Below are 13,651 nucleotides of genomic sequence, written 5' to 3'. Positions count from 1 at the left end.
AACTTGTTTCTCATCCATTTGTCTGTTTCGACAATATAATGTTTTTAAATCAGACAACAAATTATGTTCAAATCATACGATATCTTGTTTAAATCAGACAATTAAAGATATTTAAATCTGACAATAAAATGTTAAAATTTGACCATAAAATATGATTTAATCGGACAATGAAATATGTTTCCATCAAGAAATCAAACAACGAAAGCTCTTGTAGGTAAAGAAGAAAAACCACGAATAATACATATATAGTTTATTTTTTCTAATATATTATAAGATTCTATATTTACAACTCAACAAATATGGATAACTTAGTACTTTATACATTTATAATAGAAACATTGGCAACAATATTTAAACTAACTGATACAGTGGAACCTCGTTCATCAGGAACCCGAAATCTCGCATTCTGACGAGAACTGAACGTGAATTCATTCCTTTAACACGTTGTTACATTCTTGTTTGTATTTTTGCGGCCCAATATTTTACTATTACTGCTAGCATGATAGCTAGTATCACTTTTTGGAACATTTTTCAACTATTTAGGAATTCGAATATCATAATTATAGAGTGACAATACTTGTCTATCAGATACGGCGTTTTCCTAAAAAAACAACAACAACAAAAAACAAAAAAAACAAACAAAAAAAACAACAACAACAACATAACAACCAAAACAAATGAACAACTACAAAATTAAAAACTAACAATGCTTAGCTAACGCGGCAAGCATGGCCGTTTTCGTGTTTTGCGGTCCAAACGGTTGGTCCAGTTGGGCCGATGTTGTTCGTTTATGAAATAAAGACAGACCTGGTGATTTTATATTGTTTTCAGATGAACTTTGACAAAGACTTCCAAGACCTGTATTAACATTTGCAGGTCCGTTAAGATATATGTTTGAAATCATACATTTAAAAACTGACGAATCGGTTTGTCCGCATAAACGAACAGGCCCCATGTGTGGACTAAACCTTATAGATTCCACACGTGTTCCATGCTTTTTCAGTTCACCAAATCTTGTTGTCATGTTATTCCGCTCTCATGAACCAAACGGCGTTACTTGCCATTTTTTTTATTTGAAGTCTTTACTTAAAATTAATTAACAAGACGAGCACTTCAAGACGAAGGTAAGTAATTGTATTTTTTATAACTTATATAATAAATATTCATGTATATTTATTATGTGTTAATATTAAGGTGGATCATGACACTTTTACTCTCCATATGACGTCAGCAAATTATTTAATATCATCAAATATGATAACGGAATTCTAAAAGAGTATATAATCATCATGTCTATGCCAACTTGTTTGTAGCAATAAATGACTGGTGTTGATCAGTGATTGGCAAAAAGCTTTTGTATGAAAATTGGAGAAAAGTTGACTACCCGACGAACGTTTATTCTGAATGGCAACGCACGTGCACAGGTAACCGGGTCGTCTGTCAAGACACACCTTTTATTCATTCATTCATACATTCATTCATTCATTCCTCTTAAAGAGATACAGAAAAAAAACAAGACAAATACACGGGTTAGCCACGCGCTTATCTATGTCTGGTTACCTTACACGCCTTTTTGTGTGTTTTATATAAAACTAAAGAATTCAGAGAGCTTTTCTAAAATGTTTTTATGTGAAACAATTACAATAATATCATTGTATTAGTGTTTATCTGTGTCGTACCAGATTTTTTTTTTTTTTGCAAAAACATTGTGAAAAATTTCAAATTAGTCTATATGGTTTTACATGGATATGAATGGCCGTTTTTATCATGAAAATTATCAATGCATCACTATTTTGATCGACATAAGTTAACACTAATAATATTTTAGATAAGCTCTCTGAATTCTATAGCTTCTGATTATATACCAATTAAAAACTATGTCATTTTATCTAATTCAAATAACTTTATATTGAAATATATTTTTTTGATGTTTCTTTAACTATCCATTAACTAATATATCACATCAAACATTTATGGAGGGGTTCATAATTAATTACAAACCGTTTGGTTATTTCTCAAATCTCGGTTCAAAATACGCCGCCGCCGCCGCCGCCGCCGCCGCAAAATTGACCAAAGATTTTAAATTAAACCCGAAAATGATTGATCAAGATTGGAATTATAATCGTTACAAAGACATTTGGGAATACGGGCTAACGAGGTTCCGCTGTATAACTTACAAACTTGCACCAATTCGATATATATATATAATTTTGCTAAACTCTCAAATAGACTATTATAAATCTAAAAATGGTTTTGCGATTGTGCTAACGAGTTTGATGGAACGGATCAGCCTCAGCAATTGATAGGAGTTACCTCCCTTCCATCATTACGACCAACTATTAACGTTTCAGGCCAGCTTTCAAGGTGGTTGCTCCTTGTATGCAGTGAATGAGTTTTCATTTCCTTTAAAGGGACTAAAAGGCTAGATCTTCATGTAAATTACACAATAAAAAGGGTATAAGAATTAAGATTATGTAAAAAGTTATGCATTTTATGTTAATTATAAATTTTAAGTGTCCATAACAATTTGTTTAAAAATATTGAAAAAAAAAATAAAATAAATACATGTAGGAACGTCCTAGTCATTATTTCATATCGTTATTTTTCGATAAGTGTAAACAAATACCTTTGCGCTTGCGCGATGCGGGAAATTGTAAACATCATAACTAAGATATCGAACTCCCGATCTAAGCAGAATTAAGGGTCCTGAATCAGTTTTAACCGAGAACACGAAGAAACGACTCTCTCCGATATAAACAGGAAATGGCGACAGATAAAACGTTCAGTGTTGTTCAGCGATAATTCGAACCATTTAGTCCCTTTAATATTTTATGAAACGAATCTTGGAAGAAATCATTTTTGCAAGCTTTCGCGAAGCATTAGAACTTTGTCGAACGAATGTTATACAATCTCACATGAAATTGTATTCTTATTTTTATCACTACCAAGTGGCGTCTGATACTTATAATTTAAGTTGATTTAACTACAGATGTATGACCAATCAAAAATGGAGATTAAACCACGTGACACATCAAGACAGCGCTCGATAACCGTTGATCTGAATATGACGTTACACAATACGGCTCTGTGCTGTCATTGTTACACCATCACACCAGCGTGTCCGTGCTCTTAAACCCTCTCCCTCACAGTAATGGGTTTTCTTTGTCACGTTTTGAAAAAAAGACAGAAAACCAAATTCAATTTAGGCCGCGAAAGTACAGAGGAATTACAGGATTTGATTCGGTGAAAACGGCTTTCATTGAGCGCTCGATTCTATTGGTTCCACATCTATGGACAAATGGCCGTCAAAAACATCTCTTGTCAGTTAAGAAAGCTCTCCCCCAAATTATTTCGACAATACATCACTTTCGTAGTTGACGAAATTAGACGATATGGACGTTTTAAACGAACCCTCCATAATTGCCGAATTTACTCTCGCTAAAAACACATGTGAAAGTAATTAAAATCCGTTTTATGATGAGCTCAGCATGTGTTGTGTGTTGTAGTCACTTTGAAGAGGTGTTGTCCATAAACAAGTCCATAATAAACGCCAACAGCAGACGTTAGGTGTGTCTAACGACATTTACAGGTAAACATTTATGAATTGTTACAAATAGGCTTTCATACGATGGTATCCCAGTAATAGCGTTAACAACCAACTTGAGTGGATGCTTGGTTTGTGATCAAGATCTTGTACAATTCTTTTTCACATTTAGTGCTTTGCACAAATAGGGGATCGCAATGCACCCTGGGAGATATTAACTCAAGTTCGGCCATTGGGAACTTTTTAAAAGATAAATATGAGGATAGTACAGAAATGCTGACCCGTCATTTTCTTTGAAGACATGTACTTTACAAGTGAACGGTACATTTTTATCTGGGATTATTTTCTTTACATTTACCATTAAGTACCCATTATCTCCGCTAGGTAGCGCTTCACATTAAACTACTCCCGCCAATATGTTTATCGTACAATGTAGCTCGTTCCAATACACACAAACTGATGACGTAATGCACACATTTTACAATGAAATAGATGGATGGATATTCATATAATGAAATCAATGGCATTGCATATTCATAATGCTGTATAATAATGCAAATGTACACGTGAACACGTGACGTATGATAGGCTATGTATGACTACATGTAGATGTATGATGTAGAATTAAATAACATGAATAATTTACATTAGGTATTTGTATTTTAGTTGTAAAGCGTCAAAATAGCACTGAATTTAATATTTAAGACTTCTAAAGCGTCAAGATGACAATGAATTTAGGATTGAAGTGTTCTTCAACGTCAAGATGACAATGAATTTAGGATTGAAGTCTTCTTTAACGTCAAGATGACAATGAATTTAGGATTGAAGTCTTCTTAAACGTCAAGATGACAATGAATTTAGGATTGAAGTCTTCTTAAACGTCAAGATGACACTGAATTTAGGATTTAAGTGTTCTTAAACGTCAAGATGACAATGAATTTAGGATTGAAGTGTTCTTAAACGTCAAGATGACAATGAATTTAGGATTGAAGTGTTCTTAAACGTCAAGATGACACTGAATTTAGGATTTAAGTGTTCTTAAACGTCAAGATGACAATAAATTTAGGATTTAAGTGTTCTTAAACGTCAAGATGACAATAAATTTAGGACTGAAGTGTTCTTAAACGTCTAGATGACACTGAATTGATCGAAGATGGGTTTCCGCTACCTGTAATCATTTTTATTACGGGTTCGTTTATTCTGTTGAAGGCTTGCCTCTTGAAGGCAATGTGGCTTTTTCTCCGCCTGGGTTCCTAACTTCATCCTAAATGTAGATCCCTGCTATAATGAAACATGGCCAAGTGGGGTCTAGTCTGAGAGAGCTGCCCCGTCGTGGGCCCCTTATGATGAATGAAGAATAATGGCTGTACCACTATACGTGTGATTTGCATGGAATGTTTATATATATATACACAATTCATTACACGAACGGAATGCACATTATTGCCAAATACAACTTTGCATATCGAAGTACATATCTCTACATACATGTACACACATCTCTTATTATCAAAATCACCAATCTCTCGCTCCTACTGTACACCATGTCACGTGAATAATTCACACGTGACGGAGTTCATACACATGCAAATGGAACGTTCGGTTCAGCCATTGCACACAACATGTCAAGATATATCATCTTGATCGAGATTTTAGTCGCGGCAGCCATCTTGATAATGCAAGATTCTCGCAGGAATGTTCTCTTTCCTAGCGTTGGCGGTCAACATCATTTTGAGCCCAGTTTCATCTAAAGTACATCCTTCTGGTGTTCACGCTATCGAATGACGTCACTTCCGTCAGTTGCATTTAACGTCACATACAGGCTTGTATTAATATTTTGACGATTCTAAAAACAATTCCGTAAATACATGAATATTTTCATATAAGGTCACGTGCTTTCATGTCCGTGAAAATGAGAGAGGACTGGACAGAAGATGGCCAAACTCGTTCCCACGATCGCCAACATGAAGCTCCAGCCGATGTGACAATCGCCAGCGTAATACATCCGGGTACTTGCTCCGCAATGAAACTTCATGAACTTTGACCCCAGTCCCAGTGGGTAGATTAGTAGGCCAGACATCATCACCAAAACTGAAATGGACAGAAGAATAAAGGTATCTATTACTTGGCGTTTCAACATCTTCTAGCTTTACAACTGTTACGTCATTTCCGGTTCGAAGGTAAAATTAAACATTGGCACAGTTTTTTTACTTGATGGGTCAACACACAAAATCATAAATAACTTTCATCGTCAGCTTCATGCATCGACAAACTTGTACTTCAGGTATGGAATCTAGGCAATAAGTCGATGCTATTTTTAGATTACCATATATCTAAAAGGTTATTCGTAGGTCAAAGATCCAGGTCGATGATTTTTTACTTTACATTTTAAAGAATGTTAACCGTATATCAAAACAGCAAGATGTATTGCATTGATGAGACCCCGTCAAGGTCAAAGGTCAAATGTCCATAATTTCATTAACATGGACAAACATGGCTCTGCGTGTCGATATTGGTCGGTACATTTACGTATCCGTCAGTGTAATTTGATTTATATAACTATCATATTAATGAGGGATATGTTTTTAGAAAATGATAGGATTTCTGGTTGATATTATCTTTGTTGATATAGGGGTCAAGATATCCGGAGAGAGTCTCAGTGTGTACATTTTTTTAAAATACGAGGCGGACTTTCCGAAGAGCTTATCAGAGCATATAGCAAATCAAAGCACAATTCTTCAAATTGTCTTGACTATGTCGATCTATTATACATAAAATCAAGGTCACAATATGCTCTTCTTTATCAGCCGCTTACCATGTTTTTTACTTACAAAGTAACCCGTCGAGAAAACATTCAACTATATGATTAGTATGATTAGTATGATTAGTATGATTCTTCTAATTTCACTCTTGGTAATGTATCGGTTTAAGATAGTAACATCCCTGCTTTATCAACATTTAGGTATGAATTATGGCTCCATTGTAACTATCCCGGTTATCATTTTGAGAACGTGACATTTTGATATATAACTTGTCTTTGATAAATCAGAAGACGTTTCTCCCTTCGGAACATTTGGTCTTTCCTTCCTCGTGCTTCACTTTCTCAACCATCTCCTTTCAAATAATATTTTGTTCGTTTAATAGGACGTCGGGATTTTGATGAGTAGTAAATATCATTCGGGAAAAGCACAAATATCAACTTTTTCACCAGTATTATAACCTATAATGCTAAGACAAGTGGCGATAAGAAATCTGGAGATCAATGTTGACAATATTAGAATAGCGTGCGGGTAACAAAGACGTATACAATCCTGATTGACTTAAATAATCATTGTCGAATATGTCTTTGACCCCCAGTTTTGGTTAGTCTTTTTAACGGTTTAACTCATTAGTATCTAGAACACAACACAACACATCGCAACACAACACAACACAACAAGAAAACAACACAACACATCGCAACAAAACAACAAAACAAAACATAACACAACAACAAAACAACACAACACAGCACGAAAACAAAACAAAACAACAACAAAACAACACAACACGAAAACAACACAACAAACATAACACAACAACAAAACAACACAACGCAACACAACATAACAAAACAACACAACGCAACACAACACACACAATAACGCAACACAATAAAAACACAACATCAGAACAACAACAAAACAACACATTGCAACACAGCAGCAGCAGCAACAACAACAACAGAAAACAATGTCGACATCGTAAAGCTATTATCGACCGAGAATCGATCCGAACTCTGAGTCCCCCAGAAGTGGTGGACGTCCGAGCGAACGACGGACAGACAAGATCGACTTGTGGGGTGCAAAATCTGTATTCATCTCCGGTCATTCCGTCCCGGCACAGTGAGATTGAAGGTAATAATTTTGCGGGAAACCAGATACGAATATATTATTTCATCGAGGAGAACAAACACAGGACTGTGTATGAAATGAGGAGAAAGGGAGGCGGACATTATATCGAAATCTATACCGAAATTTTGCTGTAAGTAAACAAGGAGCATTAATATATAGATTTTACTGTAGTGTGTAAACGAGGGACATTGTATCACAGTTTTACTGTATAAACGAGGGGCACTGTATCACAGTTTTACTATATAAACGAGGGGCATTATATCAAGGTTTTACTGTATATAAACGAGGGGCGTTATATCACAGTTTTACTGTATATAAACGAGGGACGTTGTATCACAGTTTTACTGTATATAAACGAGGGACATTGTATCACAGTTTTACTGTATAAACGAAGGACATTGTATAGCAGTTTTACTGTATATAAACGAGGGACATTGTGTCACAGTTTTACTGTATATAAACGAGGGACATTGTACCACAGTTTTACTGTATATAAACGAGGGACGTTGTATCACAGTTTTACTGTATATAAACGAGGGACGTTGTATCACAGTTTTACTGTATATAAACGAGGGACATTGTACCACAGTTTTACTGTATATAAACGAGGAACATTGTATCACAGTTTTACTGTATATAAACGAGGAACATTGTATCACAGTTTTACTGTATATAAACGAGGGACATTGTATCACAGTTTTACTGTATAAACGAGGGACATTGTACCACAGTTTTACTGTATATAAACGAGGGACACTGTATCATAGTTTTACTGTATATAAACGAGGGGCATTTTATCAAGGTTTTACTGTATATAAACGAGGGGCATTTTATCAAGGTTTTACTGTATATAAACGAGGGACATTGTATCACAGTTTTAATGTTCAAAATGTATATAAACGAGGGACATTGTGTCACAGTTTTACTGTATATAAACGAGGGACGTTGTATCACAGTTTTACTGTATATAAACGAGGAACATTGTATCACAGTTTTACTGTATAAACGAGGGGCACTGTATCACAGTTTTACTATATAAACGAGGGGCATTATATCAAGGTTTTACTGTATATAAACGAGGGGCGTTATATCACAGTTTTACTGTATATAAACGAGGGACGTTGTATCACAGTTTTACTGTATATAAACGAGGGACATTGTATCACAGTTTTACTGTATAAACGAAGGACATTGTATAGCAGTTTTACTGTATATAAACGAGGGACATTGTGTCACAGTTTTACTGTATATAAACGAGGGACATTGTACCACAGTTTTACTGTATATAAACGAGGGACGTTGTATCACAGTTTTACTGTATATAAACGAGGGACATTGTATCACAGTTTTAATGTTCAAAATGTATATAAACGAGGGACATTGTGTCACAGTTTTACTGTATATAAACGAGGGACGTTGTATCACAGTTTTACTGTATATAAACGAGGAACATTGTATCACAGTTTTACTGTATAAACGAGGGGCACTGTATCACAGTTTTACTATATAAACGAGGGACATTATATCAAGGTTTTACTGTATATAAACGAGGGGCGTTGTATCACAGTTTTACTGTATATAAACGAGGGACGTTGTATCACAGTTTTACTGTATATAAACGAGGGACATTGTATCACAGTTTTACTGTATAAACGAAGGACATTGTATAGCAGTTTTACTGTATATAAACGAGGGACATTGTATCACAGTTTTACTGTATATAAACGAGGGACATTGTATCACAGTTTTACTGTATATAAACGAGGGACGTTGTATCACAGTTTTACTGTATATAAACGAGGGACGTTGTATCACAGTTTTACTGTATATAAACGAGGGACATTGTATCACAGTTTTACTGTATATAAACGAGGGACATTGTATCACAGTTTTACTGTATATAAACGAGGGACACTGTATCACAGTTTTACTGTATATAAACGAGGGGCATTGTATCACAGGTTTTACTGTATATAAACGAGGGACATTGTATCACAGTTTTAATGTTCAAAATGTATATAAACGAGGGACATTGTGTCACAGTTTTACTGTATATAAACGAGGGACGTTGTATCACAGTTTTACTGTATATAAACGAGGGACATTGTATCACAGTTTTACTGTATAAACGAGGGGCATTGTATCACAGTTTTACTATATAAACGAGGGGCATTATATCAAGGTTTTACTGTATATAAACGAGGGGCGTTATATCACAGTTTTACTGTATATAAACGAGGGACGTTGTATCACAGTTTTACTGTATATAAACGAGGGACATTGTATCACAGTTTTACTGTATAAACGAAGGACATTGTATAGCAGTTTTACTGTATATAAACGAGGGACATTGTGTCACAGTTTTACTGTATATAAACGAGGGACATTGTACCACAGTTTTACTGTATATAAACGAGGGACGTTGTATCACAGTTTTACTGTATATAAACGAGGGACATTGTATCACAGTTTTACTGTATATAAACGAGGGACATTGTACCACAGTTTTACTGTATATAAACGAGGGACATTGTATCACAGTTTTACTGTATATAAACGAGGAACATTGTATCACAGTTTTACTGTAATATAAACGAGGGACACTGTATCACAGTTTTACTGTATATAAACGAGGGGCATTTTATCAAGGTCTTACTGTATATAAACGAGAGACATTGTATCACAGTTTTAATGTTCAAAATGTATATAAACGAGGGACATTGTGTCACAGTTTTACTGTATATAAACGAGGGACGTTGTATGTAATAGATACATAATGGGTACGAGTGATGTATCGGATATATCACACGAGTGCGTAGCACGAGTGTGATATATGCGATACGTCACGAGTACCCATTTTGTATCTGTTTTATCCAATGACAGCCGAGGTTTTGTCACCCACGTGCCTAGGGGTGGAGCTATAAAATTGATCAGAACCTGTCACTGCGATATGATTCCCGCCAATTTCTGACACGTTTTGTTTTCTGTCACAGTAGCCCATTCATTTTTAGTGAGACTGTCAACCATGACGGATCAGGTACTGATCACTGATGTCGATGTGTTCACTGACCTCGACGATATAACATTATCACAGGCCGTAGATAAGTATGAGTATGAACTTGAAGATAGTGACACGGTAGCTACTGACATTGGAATAGTTGATACCAAGCAATTAGCTCAGCCAATTGTTGTAAATGAACTGAATGGTAATGTGAAAAACATGTGAAAGGCTGCAGGATTCGAGGGAAATTACATAAACCATTCCGGAAAGAGGACCTGCGCTACTTCCCTTTACCAAGCAGGTAAGTCAAAAATTGTGAAATGAAATATTTTTCGTAAATTTCGACGTTCACAATGTCACAAAATCCTTTCAAAATCCGTGAAATTGTTTTAAGAAATCAATGAATCGGTTAATCGGTATTTTTATCCACTCGTCTTGTTATCATTTTCATCACTATTTTGTTTATGATAGGATTTTTGTGCAACGAAAGTATATTGTTACATTTAGCGTAATCTGTATAACCATTTTTTTTAAATGACTGAAATTTTATATGTAATCATGTAATGTATGTTTTTTTTTACTGACCTGTTAAATAGATTTTACTTAATAAAATATGAACAGGGTTTTATATTCTGTTTGGTCAGGTTTTGATGAACAACTCATTATGGACAGAACGGTACATCGCAGCAGGGCTGTACGTGCATATAAGGTGAAGAAAGAAGACGGAAAATTTCTAAACGGCACTCGTATTTCATTAAATTTTGTTTGAAATGCATTTCCTGTCTTTGTTCATTTGTCACGCCTACATTTGAAATTGGCCCCGCCTCAAGACTGAGGCATGGACCAATCAGAAATGCCATGTGATATTTCAGATATCACATATGTGATATTTGAAATATCACATAGTATGCAATATATCGCCAACAAAAGATCAAAGAAAAACCGAGGCGTCATTGGATAACACAGTTTTACTGTATATAAACGAGGAACATTGTATCACAGTTTTACTGTATATAAACGAGGGACATTGTATCACAGTTTTACTGTATAAACGAAGGACATTGTATCACAGTTTTACTATATAAACGAGGGGCATTATATCAAGGTTTTACTGTATATAAACGAGGGGCGTTATATCACAGTTTTACTGTATATAAACGAGGGACGTTGTATCACAGTTTTACTGTATATAAACGAGGGACATTGTATCACAGTTTTACTGTATAAACGAAGGACATTGTATAGCAGTTTTACTGTATATAAACGAGGGACATTGTGTCACAGTTTTACTGTATATAAACGAGGGACATTGTACCACAGTTTTACTGTATATAAACGAGGGACGTTGTATCACAGTTTTACTGTATATAAACGAGGGACATTGTATCACAGTTTTACTGTATATAAACGAGGGACATTGTGTCACAGTTTTACTGTATATAAACGAGGGACATTGTACCACAGTTTTACTGTATATAAACGAGGGACATTGTATCACAGTTTTACTATATAAACGAGGGGCATTATATCAAGGTTTTACTGTATATAAACGAGGGGCGTTATATCACAGTTTTACTGTATATAAACGAGGGACGTTGTATCACAGTTTTACTGTATATAAACGAGGGACATTGTATCACAGTTTTACTGTATAAACGAAGGACATTGTATAGCAGTTTTACTGTATATAAACGAGGGACATTGTGTCACAGTTTTACTGTATATAAACGAGGGACATTGTACCACAGTTTTACTGTATATAAACGAGGGACGTTGTATCACAGTTTTACTGTATATAAACGAGGAACATTGTATCACAGTTTTACTGTATATAAACGAGGGACATTGTATCACAGTTTTACTGTATAAACGAAGGACATTGTATCACAGTTTTACTGTATAAACGAGGGACATTGTATCACAGTTTTACTGTATATAAACGAGGGACATTGTATCACAGTTTACTGTATAAACGAAGGACATTGTATCACAGTTTTACTGTATATAAACGAGGGACATTGTATCACAGTTTTACTGTATATAAACGAGGGACATTGTATCACAGTTTTACTGTATATAAACGAGGGACATTGTATCACAGTTTTACTGTATAAACGAGGGACATTGTATCACAGTTTTACTGTATATAAACGAGGGACATTGTATCACAGTTTTACTGTGTATTAACGAGGGACGTTGTATCACGGTTTTACTGTATATAAACGAGGGACATTGTATCACAGTTTTACTGTGTATTAACGAGGGACGTTGTATCACAGTTTTACTGTATATAAACGAGGGACACTGTATCACAGTTTTACTGTATATAAACGAGGGACGTTGTATCACAGTTTTACTGTATATAAACGAGGGACATTATATCGAAATTTTACTTTACAGAGACTAGTGGCATTGTATCGCACTTTTACTGTATTTACATCAGGAATCAGTTGTTTTCGATAAAAATGTTTTCATTTATTCGGAGAAATTGTGTTTTAAAAATTATCTTCAAAATAAGAAATTAAATCAAAATGCTGATCACTTTAAAAAGATAGGATGGTAAAAATAATTTTGAGGAAATCTAAATTCAAGTTTAATCTTTGTTCTTGGAATCTATGGAAGACAATGTAACTAATGTAACCAATTACATTCTCCTCTGATGCCTCGTGGGACTGCACGCGAGATGAAAGGATAAAGTTAGACACATCAGTGCCGCCATTTTAAATCCAAATAAAGTAGGATAATTCAAAATTTCGATTCGATATTAGCATCGCGCTATCAAACATGGCGCCAGTTATATAATTAGCTTCAATAATAGCAAATCTATGTATGTTTCCTTTTGTACAAAACTGATAGATTTTTTTTTTTTTTTTTTTGCGACGTCAACATCTTCCTTGATAAAAATTGAGTCTCCGTGTGCGCGTTTTAAAAAAATCTTTAGAATTGCGATCTTCTCTTTTAACTGAACTCAGACATGACATGGATTCTTAATAAAAAAAAAGTGTATCTCAGTAATCAATTACAGTGGAACTTCGTTAACTCGAACTCGGATAACCCGAATACCCCGCTTAACTCGAAGTACCTCGCCGGTCCCGGCCGAATTCTCTCTTTATCTTAGTAAAATAAACTCGGATAATTCGAATTCGGATAACTCGAAAAACTCGGATAATACGAAGTAAAAATTTGGTCCCAACAATAAAAATCCTACTTGAA

The 13,651-nt window shown here is 34.9% G+C and overlaps 1 protein-coding gene and 1 long non-coding RNA gene across 2 annotated transcripts in view; one reads left to right on the top strand and one right to left on the bottom strand.

Moving 5' to 3' along the window:
- Positions 1-1,020: 1,020 nt before the first annotated feature.
- Positions 1,021-13,651, bottom strand: part of LOC117332688 (LHFPL tetraspan subfamily member 2a protein-like) — a 66,495-nt gene continuing 53,864 nt past the window's right edge. Inside the window, exon 3 of the mRNA XM_033891687.1 lies at positions 1,021-5,635. Coding sequence (XP_033747578.1) covers positions 5,433-5,635 — 203 coding nt within the window. The 3' untranslated portion in view covers positions 1,021-5,432. The remainder of the gene's footprint in view (positions 5,636-13,651) is intronic.
- Positions 10,359-11,213, top strand: LOC117332689. The gene is made up of 2 exons (XR_004533775.1): positions 10,359-10,739; positions 11,083-11,213. It is a non-coding gene; the product is annotated as an uncharacterized LOC117332689 (long non-coding RNA).

Source organism: Pecten maximus, chromosome 8, assembly GCF_902652985.1.
Source record: "Pecten maximus chromosome 8, xPecMax1.1, whole genome shotgun sequence".
Classification (NCBI taxonomy): domain Eukaryota; kingdom Metazoa; phylum Mollusca; class Bivalvia; order Pectinida; family Pectinidae; genus Pecten; species Pecten maximus.
This window is presented reverse-complemented; position numbering and strand designations above follow the sequence as displayed.